The sequence below is a fragment of the Vicugna pacos genome, chromosome 7 (genome assembly GCF_048564905.1).
Source record: "Vicugna pacos chromosome 7, VicPac4, whole genome shotgun sequence".
NCBI classification, from domain to species: Eukaryota; Metazoa; Chordata; class Mammalia; order Artiodactyla; family Camelidae; genus Vicugna; species Vicugna pacos.
In genome coordinates this window covers 33,598,566-33,620,117 of record NC_132993.1, presented here as the reverse complement: position 1 = coordinate 33,620,117, position 21,552 = coordinate 33,598,566, and the positions used below count along the sequence as shown (strand labels likewise).

The window sequence follows — 21,552 nt, the reverse complement described above, 5'->3', positions numbered from 1 at the left end:
GACAGGAAGCCAACTAAACCAAACCATGGTCGAGAGTGACTACAATCAATCTACAGACCCATGAACAAGAAAGACATCTGTTAAGTAAACCTCTGAAATCTTGAGGTTCTTTGCTGCCACAATAAAAGCTAATACAGTGTTCAACAATAAAAGAGTTCAAGGTATTATTCTTTGGTACCACTCTGTTCCAAATTAAAATTTCCAGGTCCATTCTCCAAAATAGTATGTGAAACCAAACAAGTTTTTTCATGTCTGGATGTAACAGGCACTGGCCAAACATCTATCTGACAGCTTGATATCTTCTATATTATATCTCATCTGAAGATGTATCCAATCGTCTAGGATTAATAATTCTTCAAGCTCCTCTGCTAAAACGAGAGTACTTGGAAGACAGAATCTGTATCTGACATACCCACCCCTACAGAGCCTAAAATAGTTTTTTGCACATACTAGCCATTTGATAAATGACTCTCTATTCCAATGCACAGTTGCCAGTGCTTTCTCTTACTGTCCATATCCCAAAATGAACTCCTGAGTCACAAAATTATTCATATATTTGAAATGACAGAAATGACTAGATGTGATCTTTCGACCTGAATACATAAGAGAACTAAAGTACCAGGCAACAAATGATACTCAAGACTGATAACCTACACCAATAAGAATTCCTTCTAAATGGCACATAGATTCTTTTAATGAATATTAAGATTTAGAATGGATGGCCAGGTGACAAATCCCACGTGCTACACTCAAACATGCAGCAGAGATGCGTCAGCATTCATGGGTACAATTCCAAGGAAGGTTCCACAAAGGGACTCTTCAGCTCCTTCACTGGGCACTGTTCTGTCCTGTCTCTGTCTATCACTGGTCCTATGGGCCAGTCTGTCTCCTGCTCAGGGTCAAATTTTCTCCATCATCCTCTCTCACACAACTGAGCTATGTTATTTTCTTTCCTCTTTTTCTCCACAGTTTTCTTCTTTTTTGCCTCTTGCTTTTTCCGCCTTTCTTTCATGCTTCTAAGCCTTGGTACAAGAAGACATCACCATGCATCCAGAGTACTCCTTCTGTTCACAACAAATCAACCAACTGCCGTACATTAGATGTAATTTTAATGCCTCAGAGTCAATAAAAACAGGTGTGTTCCTTGCAGGATGCTCAGGGACTTCCAGAGATCTCCATACATCCTGCCAGCTATTTAGTATTTGCATCATTAGAGAAATTTGAAGACAAGGATTTTTTTCACAATTTTATCCAAAATTCTGCTGAACCACATCAACTAAACACATTCAGTTCATCAAAGCTGTACAATAGCAAAGATCTCTTCAAATATGTGGAATGAATTAATCACCATATCTCATTATAGCAATTTCTGCTCCTAAATAATTTAAGTATGATTCAGTGATATCTAATGAAAATATAAATAAATTATCTATGATACTTAGAAGTAGTCTAAAATTCCTAAAATATAGGCCCAATCATAATAAACATACATTTTTCCTTTCTTCCCAGAATATCCTTTCCCCTTTTGTTCCAAAAATAGCACTCTCCCTTCTTCTCAGATGTGTCACCTTTACCTCACTGTGAAATCCCACAGAACAGTGTGAGTCAAATATATGCTGTCATCCTCTTCCTCCACTATGGCCAGAGGTGTACAGCTACCTAAAGCTGGGCCAGTCATGGCACCTAACCTTCTGGCCAAAGTTGATCTATATTTGCATGGATATGAGCATATGACCCAAGGTGAATCAATCCCAGTCCTACCCCAAGATTTCTCAAAGTGAAACGAAGGCTAGAAGAATGATTTCCCTCAAGCAGTGAGGAAACTAGGCATCCAAAGGCATGAGAACTGCCAGCAGCCCTGCGCCCTGCACTGAGAAGAAACCCAGCCATAGAGAACTAAGCCAAGAGGCAGACAGAAGCAGACGCTGAAACAGAAAAGACTGAACACCTTGGCAGCATTCAGTTCCCTGGTTCCAATTGTCCTGGATGATTGCCACACTCCTGCTTTCCTCCTAGGTACATAATAAGCCTTCCAAGAAATTCCCCTATAGATCTAAGTCAATTCACGCTGTTTTTCTGTAACCAGTAGCCAAGGAAACTCTACATAATATACCAAACATTGCAAGGTACACATTTGACTTCTTGAGGGTAGGGTCTAGGAATACTGAATGAAATTCTAATGTATCTGCCACAAACTTAGTATTTAGTCAATAAACCTGGCATTTAAGAATGTCACTATTTAACACCTTCTTCACTGCCTTCTTCACTGGGGGTAAGCCTTGTCTTTGCATAAGATGGTCAGTTTCTTGTGATTTTTAGTGAATTTCCTCTTAGCACAAGCCAGGAACATAGGTATTCAGTGGGTATACACCAGGCCAAAAAACATGAAGATTGTGACACTATGAAAGTCATGTGATCCTCTGAAATATCATCAGACCCAACGTAAGGAGGTTTTTGTGTTCTGGAAAAATCCATCTCAGGATAGTGATGGTCGGTCGTGTAGCAAGACAACACTAATAAAATTGGAGAAAATCATCACTCACATGATTATTTCTTACCAAAAGATACATATCTATTGATGGGTTCAAAGGGATCCAAGGTACCAAAAAGGAATTCGGATGGCTGTGGAGTAGGCAGTTTTCATCTCAAATGAAGAATCTGACTGAAAAGCTCAGCAAAGATAACTTTCGCTTTCCCTAAGAACTGGGTCTAAGATGAGGCTGCTAGGAATTCAAAATTAATGAGGCAGGAAATGTAAAATCCAATCTGTGTTAAATGTGTTAAACTGCATTTAGGAATAAATCCATTCAGGATATACACGTGTAAATACCTTTTCCTATTTTTGCTGTACCTGTGCAATATAGTATTTTTGTATTCAAAGTAAATGACCAGTTTGTCTGGGGCTGGTGACTCACTCCAGAGGGTACCTGAGAGACAGGGTTGAGCTAGAAGCCCCTCCCCAAGAAGGCCCTGCCCGTCCTCAAACGGTGGAAGCAGATGTAAATATTCAGACAGCCCTGCTTCAGAACCTCGGCTTCATCCAAAGAATACACACTCTAAGGATCTCACAGACCCCAGAACTCAGGAAGAGACCTGATTTTTCAGTACAATAATTACAATTTTAAAAAGCAAATTCATTCTAACTCCTCAAAACTGATGTCTACTCTCTTAACAAATTCTAAGGTTAAAAAACAAAAGTAAACAGGTTACTCTCTATAATTTTAAGCTCTTAGAAGCTTATACATTCATTTTATGTATTTGTTTTATGCACCTACTCAGCACAATGTATGAATTTAATACATGCTAATAACAAAAGAAAACAGATCATATTACAAATTCCTGGGCATATATCCAGAAAAGATGAAAATTCTAATTCAAAAAGATATACGCACACCAATGTTCATAGCAGCACTACATACAAAAGCCAAGACATGGAAAAAACCCAAATACTCATCAAGAGACAATTGGTTTAAGAAGAATATTACTCAGCCATAAAAAAAATATATTGTCAATTGCAGCAACATGGATGGACCTACAGAATATCGTACTAAGTCATATCATAGTAAGCCAGACAAAGAAAGAAAAACATGTTATGATATCACTTACATATAGAATCTAAAAAATAATACAAATCAATTTATATACAAAACAGAAGTAGACTCAAAGACATAGAAAATAAACTTGTGGTTACCAAAGGGAAAAGGGAAGGATGGAAGGATAAATTATGAGTATGAGATTAACAGATACAAACTATTATATATAAAATAGATAAGCAACAAGGACCTATTGCATAGCACAGGGAACTATATTCAATATTTTGTAATAACCTATAATGGAAAATAATCTAAAAAAAATACGTTATAACAGAATCACTTCACTGTATACCTGAAACTAACACAATATTATAAATCAACTAATTAACTAAATCAACCAATTTTAATAACTAAATCAACTAATTCAAGTAAAAAAAGAAAAAAGTCATATTACAAAATGCAAATTCTTCTTAATTGAATAAACTTATTTAAACAGCTAGGTTCTAGACACCAATTTTAGCATAAAGCTTCCTCAAAGTTATTCCAGAAGATTATTTGCATATAATTTTTGGAACAGCTAGGTTCTAGACACCAATTCTAGCATAAAACTTCCTCAAAGTTATTCCAGAAGATTATTTGCATATAATTTTTGGAAATCTCCACTCCAAAGTTCTTTCAATATAAATTGCATTTCAATCTTTTCAATCAGCAACATGCCTAAAGAACACGCTGGAAGATCAGAGATCAATGTTCTCGATTTTTTTTATCTATCAGAAGTGTGTGTGTATATGAGTGCATGTATGTACACGTCTGCATGTATGTGTATGTATATATATATCAATAGAGTAGCTAAATTTGACCCAAATCCACCCTGCAACTGTACTAATAATTCAATTTTAAAAGGATATTTAAGTATGGATTCAAATATGGATAATTTAAAAATCTTAAACAGTCAGGCCATATTCACAAAAATGGCATCATTTAGTAAAATTTCTTTAGAATCTCCATTTATAATTCTTAAAAAAAAAACTATAGATATAAAGAACTATTTGAGAATTATTTTTATCCACCTCTGTTCTGATTATAATGTAACTGCATTAGAAGACCTATTAAAGAAATTTAGTATAGTTAAATTTCAGTTCAAAGCCGTTTAAAAACTTTCAGTTCCCAGCAGAGAGATAATGTACAGAAATCTCAGTTCTAGTGCTTGAGAAACAAGGAAGCGTGTGCTCTAAAGAATGAAGTCGTATTAGCTTTCACCTGCATTGATGCTCCTTCTACTCTTGCCACGCAGGCAACCCGATCAAGGAAGGTCACTGCCACGGGCACTGCCACAAAGAAGCCTTTACAAAAGGCCTTGAGGTACCTTTTCACCCAGCCTTGAGAGTGTGCCATACCTAAAAACATAAAGAAAACAAATACAAAATTAGCCTCAAAAAAGATAAAAAAAAAAAAAGTTAAGAAAAAGCAACCTCATCTCAATATATAACACATTCACCCCTGTAACCACTGGAATAAATTTGACTTAAAATCCCAAAGGCAAATACATTAACTCAGGTTAATTATTTTCTGTATCTCAAGTCTACTTGATAACTTCAATGGAAAATCTCTCCTCACAAAGTGGTAAGTTAGAAAAAAAAAAATAAGCATTCTAAAAATAAATTCTTTCTTGTTGCTGACTATTATGGTGGAGATGCTCCTTAAACCCCTGATATCTGTTCTCTTCTGCAATAATGGAAGTTTAGTGGGCAACATGACTTCCCAGCCTCCCTCAGCCTCTCTTCCTGCTAAGTTTCACCACAGGACTAAGTTTGACATGAAAAGCCAAAAATAGAAAAGAAACATAAGAAAGGAAGGAAAAAAATTAAGAAATATAGTCATGAAGAAAAAGAGGGAGAGGGAGGGAGAAAATAAGTAAATAGTAAAAAGAAAAGAAAAAAAACTATAGTCAAATTCTGTCCAGATACTCATTTCTGAAGATTTTACCCAGTGAACTATATAACTTAATCCTGAAATGAGAAGCAAAAGAAATGTGGAGAAACGTGTTACTACCTATACAACACGTAAATTGTTGTAGTTATTGGACCCAAGTCTCCACTTCTCACTTTATTTTGAAGGAATTTCTCCTTTTAAAGACACATTACAAGCAGGGTCACATTGTAATGAGGAACACACAGTCTTCTAACCCTGACAGAGCAAAAGAATACTCCAGAGTTATCAATGTGGACAATGACTTTCAATCTTTTTTGACCATGTCCCACATTAAGAATTACATTTTATAGCAACTGAGTACTCATTCATACGCACACATACATACACACAGACACACTCGCATTACAGCAAATAAGAATTGAAAAGATTCTCACAACAATACTTAGTTATACTATATAATAGACTATAATTCCAGTCTGTTCTACTTCTTGAGTAGGACTAGATAGATAGAGGGAGACCAGACTATTCCAGTGGTTCAGGATAAGAGATGATGGTAAGATGGATTAGGGTGGTGGTGGTGGAGATGGACCAAAATGGGCAGACTCAACATACATACTTTGGAGGTTAAACTGACAGGATTGGAAATGGATGGGCAAAGGTGGGGAAGAGAAGAGATAAGAGAAGAAAGTGTCAAGAGCAGCATGGTATTGGTACCAAAACAGACATATAGACCAATGGAACAGAATAGAGAGCTCAGAAATGAACCCACAAACTTTTGGTCGACTCATCTTTGACAAAGGAGGCAAGAATATACAATGGAATAAAGACAGTCCCTTCAGCAAATGGTGTTGGGAAAACTAGACAGCAGCATGTAAAACAATGAAGCTAGAACACTCCCTTACACCATATACAAAAATCAACTCAAAATGGATTAAAGACTTAAACATAAGACAAGAGACAATAAACCTCCTAGAGGAAAACATAGGCAAAACATTATCTGACATACATTTCAAAAATTTTCTCCTAGAAGAAATAAAAGCAAGAATAAACAAATGGGACCTAATGAAACTTACAAGCTTCTGCACAGCAAAGGAAACCAGAAGTAAAACAAGAAGAAAACCTACGGAATGGGAGAAAATTTTTGCAAGTGAAACCGACAAAGGCTTGATCTCCAGAATATATAAGCAGCTCATACGACTCAATAAGAAAAAAAAAAACCCAATCCAAAAATGGGCAGAAGACCTAAACAAGCAACTCTCCAAGGAAGACATACAAATGATCAAAAAGCACATGAAAAAATGTTCAATATCACTAATTATCAGAGAAATGCAAATCAAAACTACAATGAGGTATCACCTCACACCAGTCAGAATGGTCGTCATTCAAAAATCCACAAATGACAAATGCTGGAGAGGCTGTGGAGAAAGGGGAACCCTCCTACACTGCTGCTGGGAATGCAGTTTGGTGCAGCCACTGTGGAAAACAGTGTGGAGATTCCTCAAAAGACTAGGAATAGACTAACCATATGACCCAGGAATCCCACTCCTGGGCTTGTATCCAGAAGGAAATCTACTTCAGGATGACACCTGCACCCCAATGTTCATAGCAGCACTATTTACAATAGCCAAAACATGGAAACAGCCTAAATGTCCATCAACAGGTGACTGGATAAAGAAGAAGTGGTATATTTATACAATGGAATACTACTCAGCCATAAAAACCGACAACATAATGCCATTTGCAGCAACATGGATGCTCCTAGAGAATGTCATTCTAAGTGAAGTAAGCCAGAAAGAGAAAGAAAAATACCATATGAGATCACTCATATGTGGAATCTAAAAAACAAAAACAAAAACAAACAAACAAACAAAAATAAAGCATAAATACAGGATAGAAATAGACTCATGGACAGAGAATACAGACTTGTGGTTACCAGGAGGGTGGAGGGTGGGAAAGGATAGACTGGGATTTCAAAATTGTAGAATAGATGAACAAGATTACACTGTATAGCACAGGGAAATATACACAAAATGTTATGATAAATCACAGAGAAAAAAATGTGACAATGAGTGTGTATATGTCCATGAATGACTGAAAAATTGTGCTGAACACTGGAATTTGACACAACATTGTAAAATGATTATAAATCAATAAAAAATGTTAAAAAAAAAGTGTCAAGAGGTAGGTATGACCTATCAAAGCACTGTTATTTTGTCATTTCCTTGGATTACATTTCAAAGTGCTAAAAACACGCTCAAGAATTTTTTTTTATTGAAGTATAGTTCATTTACTATGCTGTGTTAGTTTCTGGTGTACAGCAAAGTGATTCAGTTATACATACATATATTCTTTCTCATTATAGATTATTATAAGTTATTGAATACGGCCCCCTGTGCTATACAGTAGGACCTTGTTACCTATTTTGTATATAGTAGTTTGTATCTGTTAATCCCAAACTCCTAATTTATCCCTTCCCTCACCTTTCCCCTTTGGTAACCATAAGTTTGTTTTCTATGTCTGTGATACTCATAAACAAGTATAAATAAGTTTATTTGTGCTTTATAAATAAGTTCATTTGTGTCATTTTTTTATATTACACATATCAGTAGTATCACATGATATTTGTATTTGTCTGTCTGACTGACTTCATTTAGTATGATAGTCTCTAGGTCCATCCATGTTGCTGCAAATGGCATTATTTCTTTTTTATGGCTGAGTAGCATTTCAGTGTGTATATATATACCACAACTTCTTTATCCAATCATCTGTCAATGGACATTTAGGTTGTTTCCATGTCTTGGCTATTGTAAATACTGCTGCTATGAACATGGGGATGCATGCATCTTTTCAAATAGGGTTTTCTCTGGATATATGCCCAGGAGTAGGAAGAGGGAACCCTCCTACACTGTTGGTGGGAATGTAATTTTGTGCAGCCACTATGGAAAACAGTATGGAGATTCCTTTAAAAAAAACCTAAAAATAGATTTACCATGTACATAATTTAATTCTGCAAACTTCTATTCAATCCTACTAAGTACAAGGCCATAGTAGGGTGCTAGGGATACAGGAGTAAAAAGCAGACATGGTCCTTGCTCTCAAGGAGTTATAATATGCCAGGGAAGACTGCTCTTACACAAATATTTGCAATGGAAATGAGCATCAAAAAGGGCCAATGTCCCTAGAGCATAGGAACATGGAGCAAGGGAGTCTATCCACCAGAAATTGATAAGGGAAGGTCTTGTAAAGGAAATGGCATTTGAAGTGACACCTGGACAATTTAGGCAAAAGAAGCAGCATGTATGAAGGCCCGGGAGCAAAACAAAACATGAGTATTACAAAACTTAAAGTTCAATTTGGATGGAGTATATACAAACTTTATTACGCTAATTTAAAATTTTTAATTCAGCAAATATTTATTTATCGACTGCTAAACACCAATGCTAAGGGCAGAAGACATAAAGATAGCTAAATATACAGTATAATATCACTTAAAAACTCTCCCTAAACAATATATTTTCTATATAAATGTATGCATATAAAAGTATTTAAAATAGAGTATTATTTGCAATTCAATGTTAATCACTTAATAAACACCCATGTCACTTGAATAATTATTAAAGTATAGAGAAAGACAGAAAAAGGCAAGCTTATCAAAACGCTAAGAATAGTTAATTCTAGATATTGTTAAAGTAGATATTAAAAAAGAAAGATGGTCCCAAGAACTCACTTTAACATATAGATACTACGGGGTAAAGCTAGTCTTGGTCGCTTTCCCATCACAGTAAACAAACCACATTTTCTCAGTGCAGTCTTTCTGCTGCTCCAAGTAGAATATTTGTGCACCAATCAATATATTATCACTGACTGCAATTCTTTCATGTAGCCAATGCAGGCTATGACAGAATATTACATGCTTTTGAAAATATCTTGAGAGTGTGAAGAGCCTTAGATTGTTACCTTTCTACTCACCCATAGTAAGCACTTAAGTTCAAACAGGAAAAAAATGCTGACAATTCATATTACAACCAACCTGACCACGTGACTATTTTAAGTCATTAATAAACTGGCTTTAAACACACAAACCTACACTTGCTTAAATATATTTTAATGATCAGATCAACCAAGCTTAGACAACCAGAGGATTTAGACTCAAAAAAAAAAAAAGGAAAAGAAAGAAAAAGAGAGGATAGGACAAATACAAATAGAAAAACATGCTTCAATAGATCTGTAGCTCTTAGAATAAAAGTAGCAAACCCATGACAGAATGAAAATATAGTAAGTGATCCTGCATACAAGGACCTTCACTAAATAACCAGGGATACCAGCAGGATAGAAAGTAGGAAAGGTTTCAAATAGGATGGTGTCACAGTGCTCCCAGTTATAAGGCAGCATGCATGATTATAATGTAAATTAAGGGGGGGGAATTAATGTAAGTTGCATTAAATTCAGATTCTCAGAATTTTGAGCCTCAACTTGTTTCCAATATATACTGCTCCTCCATTCAGTCACTGTGGCCCCCAGGAAGGAGCATGGTGATGAGAGTCAGGGGACCTGAGGTGTCGTTCTCTCTCTGTCTTTAACTAACTGCTTCTCTTTGATCAAGTCACTTCTGGGCCTCAGTTTCCTCATCTGTAAAAAGAAAGAGGTTGGATTCAATTTCTAAGATCCTTTCTAGGGCCGACATTCTATATTCCTATACATTTTTCAATTGTTTCTCCAGGACTTGGGCAGATATTAAAATAATGAAATCCCTTATGTTATTACTGACTAAAAAGAGACATGACGTTGCCTTTCAGGTTTGAGACTTTAAGGGCTGAAAGGAAAAAAGACTTCACTTTTATTAAACTAGTTAGAATGGGAAGCAGAGAGGAAGTTGGAATTAGTGTAAGTTATTAAAAGAACACTGTAAATACAGGTAAGACCTGAAAGCTATTATCCTTTTACTTGTCATTTTCACAAGCCTATTGCTGACCAGGGCGCTGCTGCCGTCTCCTGCACAACAGTCAGGACAAGTATTCTTCTACTGAGAGATTCTCAAAGAGCATGTGGGAAGTGTGCCAATCAGAAGGTGTACAGATTCTGCCCCAAGCCAAGGGAAAAAATAAAAGCTACCTTGCAAAGAAGTACTATTTTCAGAGGCTCAGAAGAAAACTCTCAGTACAATCCTGTCCTACCTAAATTGTGAAAGACACCTCTGCCTCATGATGATAATAAAGCACTTTTAGAAGCTCCTATCATTAAAATACTAAAGCCATACATAAATGAAGAAATGAACATTACATTTCTATGTCAAGTCATATCAAATAAGATGTTTAAAGTTCTATGGCATTTACATTTTGTTAATGTTAATTTTCTTTCATATTTCCTTTCATATAAAGAATCATTGGGATGATCTGGTCTTTTGTTCACACCTGAAATGTTTAAAACTACCATACTAAGAAGCACCTAGCGTCTGCTTTCTCTGAGAGAATTTCTTTTAAGCAAGAATAATGTGCTACTAAAATCATCCCCAGCAAAAAGGGAATAATTTTTATCAGTAATCTCATTCTTCTAGCAACCACACAAGTCATTTAGGTTCAAAAATTGCTCCTGAGAAAATTATTGCTTAAGTAGTAGGCACACCTGGTTCATTGCTGAAGTACATAAACTGAGAATACTTTTAAATAAGCTTTCAGATCCAGCTGAAATCATATTTGCTACTCGATATACAGCACCTGCAAGTGAGTTTTTTGATGATACTGACTTCAACCACATAATGACCTGCACCCTAAATGCCCTTCTTTCCTCTCACAACTTGTTATGGTTTGATCATGCATGAATTTATCTAAAATAATTCCTAAACTTGCATAGATTTTAGCTTATACAAACTCACTGATCACTCATCTGTAGCAACCAGGTGAATAAATACACCTTAAGCCATCCTAATTATAAAAACTATTTTAAAATTGTGTGGGAGGTTTGAAGGTAAGAGGAAAATAATAAATTACAAAGTAGTATCTTATATAAAATGTAACCTTTCAGTCATAGAAATCAGCCTGCACATTTGGGTAACCAAATCAAGATTTTACTTATAAACTCAAACTATATTTCAAACTATGAATATCAGAGAATATAAGAGCAGTGATCCAAGTAAATCTGTCACCCAATTCCTAACTCAGTCAACATATATTTATTGGTCACTTATTATGTAACTGTGCTAAGGGGTACACAATTCAGAACCAGGCAGGCATGGTCCTTGGCCACAGGGAGCTTGCATTTCCATGCATTCTCCATGAAGTGCCCAGTCCGTGCTAGCCACTATGCTGAGATACCAAAGGTAAAAAGGCACAGTCAGTCACGGTTCCTTCCCAAAGGACTTATGACAAGATCACAAGAAATGAGTACACAACCACACATGATCGGGCTACCCTCCTCCATGGATCTCTCCAGGAGCTCCTGGTCCCAATAACCTCACTCTGCAAACAGAGCCTAACAATGTGCACTAGGAGGCAGGAGGCATTAGGATACATTTGAACTGAATCAAGGGGAAAATAACAACTGATGAACTAGAACAATTCTGATTCCACTGGAAGCAGATCTGGGAAAGGAATCAATGGATACCAATTCAAAAACAAAATTTTCAGAACCATCCTTTTCCTTCAGATTAGAAATAAACAATACATTATAAAAATAGATCATTGGTAATCTTTAGAATGTGAACTCCAGCAACAAATTTTTTTAACTTGTGTGACTTAACAGTTCTCACTCAAAAATTATCAGCAAAGATAAGATGGCAAGAATAAATAAAAAATGAAGAAAGACTAGCCAAAAATAATACAAGGGAGAAATGTAATAGGGTTAGACATAAAGTGAATCATGTTCTGGTAAAGATACCCAATTTTAAAAGTTTACATCGGTAGACTGATGAAGGTAAGGGTCCTCTATCTTAAACTAAAACTGCTTCTTTGACAGAGATAATTATAATTCTCTATTGGTAGAGTGATGAGCATCTGGATAGTTAAAGAAGAGAGGTTATTTTATACAATGGAATACTACTCAGCCATAAAAACCGACAATGCCATTTGCAGCAACATGGATGCTCCTAGAGAATGTCATTCTAAGTGAAGTAAGCCAGAAAGAGAAAGAAAAATACCATATGAGATCGCTCATATGTGGAATCTAAAAAACAAAAACAAACAAACAAACAAAAACAAAGCATAAATACAGGACAGAAATAGACTCATGGACAGAGAATACAGACTTGTGGTTACCGGGGGGGGGCGGGGTAGAGGGTGGGAAGGGATAGACTGGGATTTCAAAATTGTAGAACAGATAAACAAGATTACACTGTATAGCACAGGGAAATATACACAAAATGTTATGATAAATCACAGAGAAAAAAATGTGACAATGAGTGTGTATATGTCCATGTATGACTGAAAAATTGTACTGAACACTGGAATTTGACACAACATTGTAAAATGATTATGAATCAATAAAAATGTAAAAAAAAAATAAAAAAATAAAAAAAAAGAAGAGAGGTTAAAATGGATTTATTCAATTTCAAGTCAGAAATATTTAAAAGCAAATGAATTCCAAGGGCATGTTCAACTACAACTGGTGTAGAAAGAAAACACTACCAGAAATCAACTAGAATATGCAAATTATTAAAGGCTCCCTGTGTTTTGCAGAAGAACTCCTTCAGCTTGCAAACCTCATGCATTTATGCCCAACTCTCCCTCTGCCTCAGTGGAAGAGGAGCACTCCCTGTGTCAAAGGTGAGGCCAAGGGTGCTCTGCAGAGGCAGCGTCAACAAAGAGGGAGACTCAGTGGAAAGCTGATGGGCCCTGAATTCAACAGACTTCAGGTCAAATCATGATTCAGTGATGTGACTTTGGACAAATTATTCCATCTTCCTGAGCCACAATTTTTTCACGTGAGAAATTTTGTGGGATGTTTTGGAGATTCAAAATATTCATATGTGTGGGGTTTTCTAAGTAAGCATTTGTATGAAAAAAAAAAACCCACCAGTAAAACTAGCATCTGAATATACTATGTGTAATTTATTAGAGAACAATGGCTAGATCATCAAATAAAAGGTATTTCTTCAGATAAAAGCATTAACCATGTCTAAAGAAGAGGACTAGCAATAACAAATTAAAAAAAAGGACAACAGACTTAAGGACATCCATTACATATAATAAAACTGAAAAAGCCCATCTTCTAAATAATGGGACACCTAATATCCAAAGAGAGAGTTTTGTTCTGCTTTGAGCCTAATCTTATTCTAAGACTTGATGGGTTAAGGACTATTATATTTCCTGATATTGGCCAATTAACAATATTATGAAGTGCCAACACCAGCATTATCTTGGTGTTTTAAGAATTTGTCTAAGCAGAATAAAAGAAAAATATGACTTAGTTACAAAATTGAACCACAGGAATAAATTATTTAAGAGTCATTGGGAAAGAAAGAAAGAAAGAAAGAAAGAAAGAAAGAAAGAAAGAAAGAAAGAAAGAAAGAAAGAAAGAAAGAAAGGAAGGAAGGAAGGAAGGAAGGAAGGAAGGAAGGAAGAAAGAAAGAAAGAAAGAAAGAAAGAAAGAAAGAAAGAAAGAAAGAAAGAAAGAAAGAAAAGAACTGGAATTGCAAAAGATTCATGAGAAAAGCTGAAAAGAAAAAAAATGAATTAGAATGAAAGTGATGGATTTAAGAATGCTCACTACAAAATTCTTATGACTTTTCTATATGTTTATAATTTTTTATTAAATTGTTGAAAATTAAAGAAGGATAAATTTCTCAGACAAGAGGAAATTTGGTAAATTTGGTAACTTTCTCAGACAAGAGGAAAATGTGATTGTGAGAGTTAAGGTACAAATGGCGTATTCGAGACAGTGAGAATACTGTCCAGATCAGAGAACAGGAGATATATTAAGAGAAGTGAGGAATAAAACTGTATGTAATACTTATTCTTTATTTTGCTTTGTTTTGTTTCTTAGCAATATGGAAATCTACAGGACTCCAATATTTCTGGAAACCATAGAAAACAAAATCCACATCACAACAGCAGGCCTCTCTAAGAGCTGTTCAGAACACCCCTAATCCTATAGATTATCCTTATCCTTTAACTTCATATAGACACCATTCAACTGCATTTACAACTAAGGCCCAATCTCAAATTTCAGTTATTAAGGTGCCATAAATTCTGCAAAAATTGTTTACCATAAAAATTAACAGGACAGTGAATAGCTTTTTACAGAATGAGAAAAATCCTATTAAATGATAACCATTAGCAAGGAGAAGCTTGGTAAGATTTAAACTCAAATAATCACAAAATTTAGATTTCAATATTGCACACTATATTTTTTTTCAATTTAATAGAAAAGCATTAACTGCTGTCATTAAGTAGAAGCTAAAGGCAATGTGGACATTAAGCTAACAATGTGGCAAATTAAATACATGTGTAAATGAAATTGACTAGGTACTTCTCCACAATCCAGACAAAGCAATTAGAGGACTTTGCACTGTTTCACCATAAGCCTATTTATTGCTGAAGCAGTAATATTTTGAATTAGCAAAAGAACATATTTTCAGTATCAGAATACTTGCTGAATAGCTAAAAAGAAAATACTGCATTATGCAGCATTTAGACTGTTAGTGAAATTGGCTTTTAAAAAAATTGAGAGCCTGTAAACAGAAAAAGCATCCTTCTCAAAAACAAAATCTCCAAACCCTTCAAAAATCAAAGCTCAGAAATAAAAGTGAGACAGGGGAAATAAGAAAAAGATGATAACACTGAGAACCTAAATAAAGAGAAGGGAGCAAAACAAAGAAGAATGTTAGAAAGGGGGCATCAGGCAATAACATGGGTGATGGGAAATGGCCCCAGAAATGCCACGTGACACACAGTTCCTGGAGCACAGCTGCCCTGACCTATCTTGCTACTCCAGTTCAGGCCTACTGTCTAATACTAATCATCCTCCTTTCCCCTAGCTACTTTTCACAACTCCTCTACTTCTGCCCGATTTGTAAATGGTACAAGACTCTCTAATGGATTGGACAGTAAGTGGAATAGGCAACTTTTTAAAAGAACATGCCTTTGGTGTCTCATGAAAATCCTATCCTGACCCCCACCCCTCATGCTTCAAATATGTTGTTTCCTTTAACCGGACACCAACTCAAATTTACATCCAAAGATAAGAGCAAAAACGTGGCTTTTCCCTTGAGCAGGATTGGGAAGAGGAAGGAGGAAGGTTTCTCAAAACAGCCAAGGCCACCAGACCCTAAAGCGGCAGAGCTGGGAAGGTAAGGTCACAAAAAGTGAGACTGGGAAATACAATGTAGCCAGCAAACTTATGTTCCATCCAGGGACTGATACTACTATTCACGGAATGATAAATTTAAAAATTGGAAACACAGGCACCCCCAGCAGGAAAGCACACTAATGCTCTGATTAGTCTGTCAAAAATAAAACCTGTCCCAACTGTGTCCGGAAGTTTTGGAAGGCTGCCCAAGGCCCATCTATAGCAGCTGCAGGTCCACAGGGAGCTCAAACAGTGGCAGTGCAGACTCAGGACTGGATAAGGACACACGCCAGATGACAAGATTTGTACTATTTAAAGTGAAAGCAACAGCAATCAAGGCCTTTGGAGTGAATGGATGTGGTCCTTTAAACTCCTAAGTGCAAGCCCACACTCAGGCACATACACTTGCTGAAATGGCAACAAAGGTCATGCTGGCAACATGTTTTTTGAAAAAAAAAAAAAAGGCAGCTGAGAGAGAGGTCAAAGAGGCTTCTCCTGTACAGCCTGGAGACTAAAGCAGATGGAATACAGCACTCTCTGAACTCAGGTGTCTGCTGCACAGAAAGTCCAGGGATCATAATGAGCCCCTGGTGAACATGACAGCATGTGGAGCAGAGAGATTTAGATTGCTCCCCACACATAAACACCTTATTTTGATTTTGCCTACTTGCTGGTATAGTGGAAGATTCTGTTTAAGATAACTGAAATTTAATTAACATGCAATGCCCTGAAGTTACAATGTGTCTGCCAATCAAAGCATTTAGAATTTACTCATAGAAATATGAAATAGGGTAAAGAAAATTGTTCAATGCTATAAGCAGGCATCTGCAATGAAATATAATGATCCCCACTATGTAATTCCAAAGCAGTGTCAGAAGTTGGGAAAATAAAGCAACTTAAAATGTCACCACATTATTATCAATATTATTTTGTGTATCTACTTTTAGATACTTGACCAGTAAGAGTCAATGGCTGTCAAATACAGCTGACCAGAGTATTATGAAACATTCCATCAGTTTGATGTAAGACTCTAAATTAACCAATGTATTAAAAGGTGTGTTATTGTGGGGAGGGTATAGCTCATTGGTAGACATGCCTAACATGCACAGGTTCAATCCTCAGTACCTACATTTTAAAAAATAATAATAAATAAATAAATAAAAACCTAATTACTGCCTCTTATCCAAAAGAAAAAACATCTTTTAAAGGTGTGATATTAGTGCAGAAGTAGTCTTATGACTACTTCCATCCATATATGAATGGAAAAATCAAGGGAGCTGTGGTGGTTTAAAAATATTCCTGCAAATTCCTTAGCAGGCCTCCCTTAAAAATGAGGACACTAATTCCCATCTTCTTAAGGGTAGGCTGGACTTAGTGGCTTGCTTCTAGCAAACAGAATGTGGCCTAAGTGATGCTATGTGACTTCTGAAGCTAGTCAAGAAAGATAGCTTCTTCCTGCCTCTCTGTCCTGGATCACTACTTCCAGGCAAGCCAGCACCATGTCCTGAGGACAGCCAGCCCTGGCTGAAGCCCAGGTAGAGAGCCATTGAGGCCTCCCTGCCCCTAAGAGCCAGCACCCCCTAACCAGCCATGAGTGTGAGCCACGGGCAGGGCAGATCCTCCCACCTCAGTTAAACCTTCAGATGACTGTGGCCCCAGCTGAATTTTTAACATCAACCTTAAGAGAGACCATGAACTAGAATCATGAATTGAGCTGCTCCCAAATATCTGACCCATGAAAACTGTGAGAGAGACTAAACATTTAAAGTCACTGAGTTTGGGGGTAATTTGTTTTGCAGAAGTAACTAAGATGATAGTAAACCCAAGGACACAAAGAAATTTCATAAATGATAGAGACAGTCACATTGATGGGGAGGGGACTGAAATAACAAATGATGCTAAATAACTAGCCACAGTTTGGAGGAAGGAAAAAAAACCCAAAGGTGGATATTTATTTTACTCATTATAATTTAAAGATTAAATGTGAAAGATAAAAATAAAAACATAAAAGAAACAATAGAAAATAAAGGCAAACAGTTTTTTAGGAGTGAAAAGAAGCATTTTTGAACATTTTACAAAACCCAGAAAACATGGAAGAAAAAAAGATTGATGGATCTGACTTCATGAAAATCAAAGCATCACATAAATAAGTTTATAGGATAATCAGCATGATATTAAAAATTGCAACATATATTAAACCCCAAAGGTTTAATATCTGTAAAATTATACCATTATTATAAGAAAAAAGACAAATGTTCTGAGAGAAAAGTGACTAAAATACATGAAAGGCACTTCACTGAAAGCAAAATGTGGATAGTATATAAAGATATAAAAACCACGCTAATAATAAAAGACACAAATAAAAACAAAATATCACTTTTTTAACCTATGAGACCAGCAAAGATTTAGAAAACTAAAACTACCCAGCGTGGGAGCATAGAATTTCTCATGCTTTCCCGGGAATGTAAATGGATACAACCTTTCTTGAGTGTAATGTGGCAAACGTGACATGAACCCACACCTCTGACGCAGATACCACTTTCAGGGCACAAAGATACGATCAAGGATTTTCAGTACACCACTACTTTTTTTTAATTTTGTTTTTATTTCGGGGGTGGAGGTAATTAAGGTTTTTAATTAATTTATTTAGTGAGTCATTTTATTTAAATGGAGATAATGGGGATTGAACCCAGGACCTCATACACGCTAAGCATACACTCTACCATTGAACTATACCCTCCCTGCCCTATACACTACTATTTATAACAGTGAAAAACTGAACACAGCCTAAATGTCCATAAAAAAAATGAAATAAACTACAATAAGCATACAGTGAAATAATTTGCAATCACTGAAAAGGATACTGTATAACTATATTATTTGACATTCTGTTCTGAAAAGAAGTTGTAAAACTCTAAGTAAAATATGAACTCATGTGAAATTTTATACACCCACTCATCATCATCATCATCATCATTAAAAGAGGTTAGGTGAGAAACAACAGGCACAAAATGACAGTAGTATTTACTGGCAGTCAAGGGATTTTTACTTTCTTCTTTATACTTTTCCATATTATGTAAATTCTCAATAATGGGTATATATTATCTTTATATAGTAAAGCAAATTAACATTAATCTCTTCTGCTACAACAGATATTTCTGTAATGTAAATTAGTTTACATGCTGGCAAGTGGAAAGTCTCATTTACTGGCTTCAAGGCTCTCCACTATGGTAAGCTATCCACGGAATCTGAGAGTGCTGATAAAGAAATGCAAATTGTGAATCTGAACTATTTAAAATGTACAGTTTTAGCAATGATCATTAGTACTAGTACACAATGATTGGACTCTTGCATGTTTAAGAAACAGCTAACGTTGAAATGATCTAAACCTAAAGAACACTGAAAGGGAGCAGAGTAATGATGGCCAAAAAAGAGAACTGAGTTGGCATCTCTTTCTTCAGTATTTCATGTCAATAAACATTTCCTTTCATGTCAATAGACTTTTATTGAATACCTATTATGTACTGGGCATCATACCAGTTTCTATACTGAAAGAATGAAGACATATCTATGTACCTATATAGATATTGAACATTAACCACTGTTCTTTTGAATTACTCTAGTCTTGTGATAAGGTTAAGAGGGCCATAAAAATAAAATGAAGAAAGACAGATATCATAAAAGAGAGAGGCAATTGGGGATGTTATGGAAAGACAAACTACAGAGTATTTTATACTCCTTGGTCCTTTTCCTTTCAGAAAATGATTCTATCATCCAAACATCTGCCCCAAGGTCAACATGGTAGTTAGCCAAAGTGCCCTCTCCTGAAAAAATACAAACCATAATTTCTCTGGCTTGAAATCCTTCAATAACTTTTCATTTCCTGTAGCCTAATACCAAGCTCCTTAGATTTAGCACACAGAGCTAAATATGGTTAGGTCCCTAGTTTCATTACTCCTTCTCTTTCATTAGCACATCATGCTCCAGTCAAATCCAGCCACATGCAATTTCCAGAATGTGTCATGCTTTTACTTATCTCTGGATTCTTAAGTATGTTCTCCCTTCTGTCTTCATCACTCTTCCCACCTTTCTTTGTCTTGGCCACCTCTTATTCATCTTTCAAGTTTGTTTAAATGTCACTCCACTGAGAAGTCCACCCTACCTCTAAGTCTGAATTAGATGCCCCTCCTCTGTGTTCCCATAAAATCCTCTGCTTCCCTTAGCATAGTATGTATCACACCCGATTTTCTTAACCTTACCTCCAATCGCCTATGAGTTCTGTGAGGGCAGGGACACTTGTTCACTGCCGTACTTTAGTGCCTTGCACAGAATATAGTTTCAATGAAGAAATTAATAGATCAATTCCAATAATTTACTATTAAAAATAATGTTTAAGTAATTATTTTGGTCAGCTAACCTGAAAATGCCCTGTCTGTGTAAATTATCTACATTATATGCAGAATGTGATAGATGTTAGGGAGGCATGTGTTGGGAAAAAGGCATCGTCCTACCACAGGCAACAAAGTGTGTGTACATATGTCTATCCGATTATCCCCATCTCTCACCTAATAGTTCTACTTGGCAGCTGAAGATATTGACGGAGAAAGTGGCTTTTTAAAGAATTATACATATACGTGTGTGTGTGTGTGTGTGTGTGTGTGTGTATAAAACTTCAAGAGGTTGACTTCCTTTGGTGCTTTCTTCTTCAATAAATAGTAGCACAGCGCTCAAGTCTAAAGGTAGTAAAGATGGGTAACAAGAATCAAGTAATTTTTCATAACCTATTCAACTCTAAGACATTAAGAATTTTCTTTTCAGTTAACAGCTTACTTTGAGAAAGTATTTAGCTTGTGTTTCCTTAAAAGCAGTGTTTTTCAGTCTGTGCTCCAGTGTCCTCAGGATTCCCTAGAGGCTTCAGGGCCAAAGGGAGCAGGCACTAAGGGAGAAGAGCTCTGAGCCCAGACACCCAGCTTCAATCAGAGCTACTTTGCTTTTATCTGTCATGGTTCTTTTTAATAATAGAATTCCAAAAAAGATTTTCCTTGAAGAGCTCACAACATTAAAATAAGAAAAAGAAAGAGAAAAAGGTTAAAAACCACCACCAGAAAGAATCAGCAGTGGATTGAGGCTCACACTCTGTAATTCAAGCCTTAATGTCTTTCATATTTTTTTGTTTAGAGTAAATTCATCTCTGTCAGGTTTATAGGCCCTTATTCGTGCTAAAATGAGAAACACTATTTGAATGCAGAAATATTCAGGTAGAGAGAAAACAATATGGGTTTTGAGAAGTATATTTATTCTCTGATGCAGCTGGTTCTAAATTTATTTATCTTATAATGTTTAATGGCATTATTTATGTACCAATCTTCAAGCTAACGATTCATAGCATAGAATATCAAAATAATCTAATTGAACAACAGAAAAGCCCCCTGGAAATGCCAGCTGCCGCTATGTTTCATGTACTGTCGACAAATATCCCATCTCACTTCAATATTGTCTTAGTAAAAAGATCATTTTAAATGGAAAATTGCACCAAACCCACATTTAACTAGCAATTTTAGTTATTTGCAAGAAGCAAACAGGGCAACCGGGTAACTGAAATCTGGGGTGCTCCGTCACACAACATTCAGAAGACCAGTCAGTCGAACGTGATCTCCCAGTGAAAAAGCTCACGGATGAGAAGCAGAAATGGGATTCCCTCCAACAGAAACCTTCTGCTGTCCTAAGCACAACAGCATGGGGAATGTGGAATGGTACACACCGGAAGTCAGGGAGACACCTGCAATCAAGTCCCAACTCTGCAACA

At 36.1% G+C, this 21,552-nt stretch overlaps 1 protein-coding gene across 4 annotated transcripts in view; it reads right to left on the bottom strand.

Annotated features, from left to right (window-relative positions):
* Positions 1-21,552, bottom strand: part of IMMP2L (inner mitochondrial membrane peptidase subunit 2) — a 786,445-nt gene that overhangs the window by 746,113 nt on the left and 18,780 nt on the right. For all 4 annotated transcript variants that reach the window (XM_072964657.1, XM_031674290.2, XM_072964660.1 and 1 more), the window contains exon 3: positions 4,794-4,930. In XM_072964657.1, coding sequence (XP_072820758.1) covers positions 4,794-4,928 — 135 coding nt within the window. In that variant the 5' untranslated portion in view covers positions 4,929-4,930. The remainder of the gene's footprint in view (positions 1-4,793; positions 4,931-21,552) is intronic.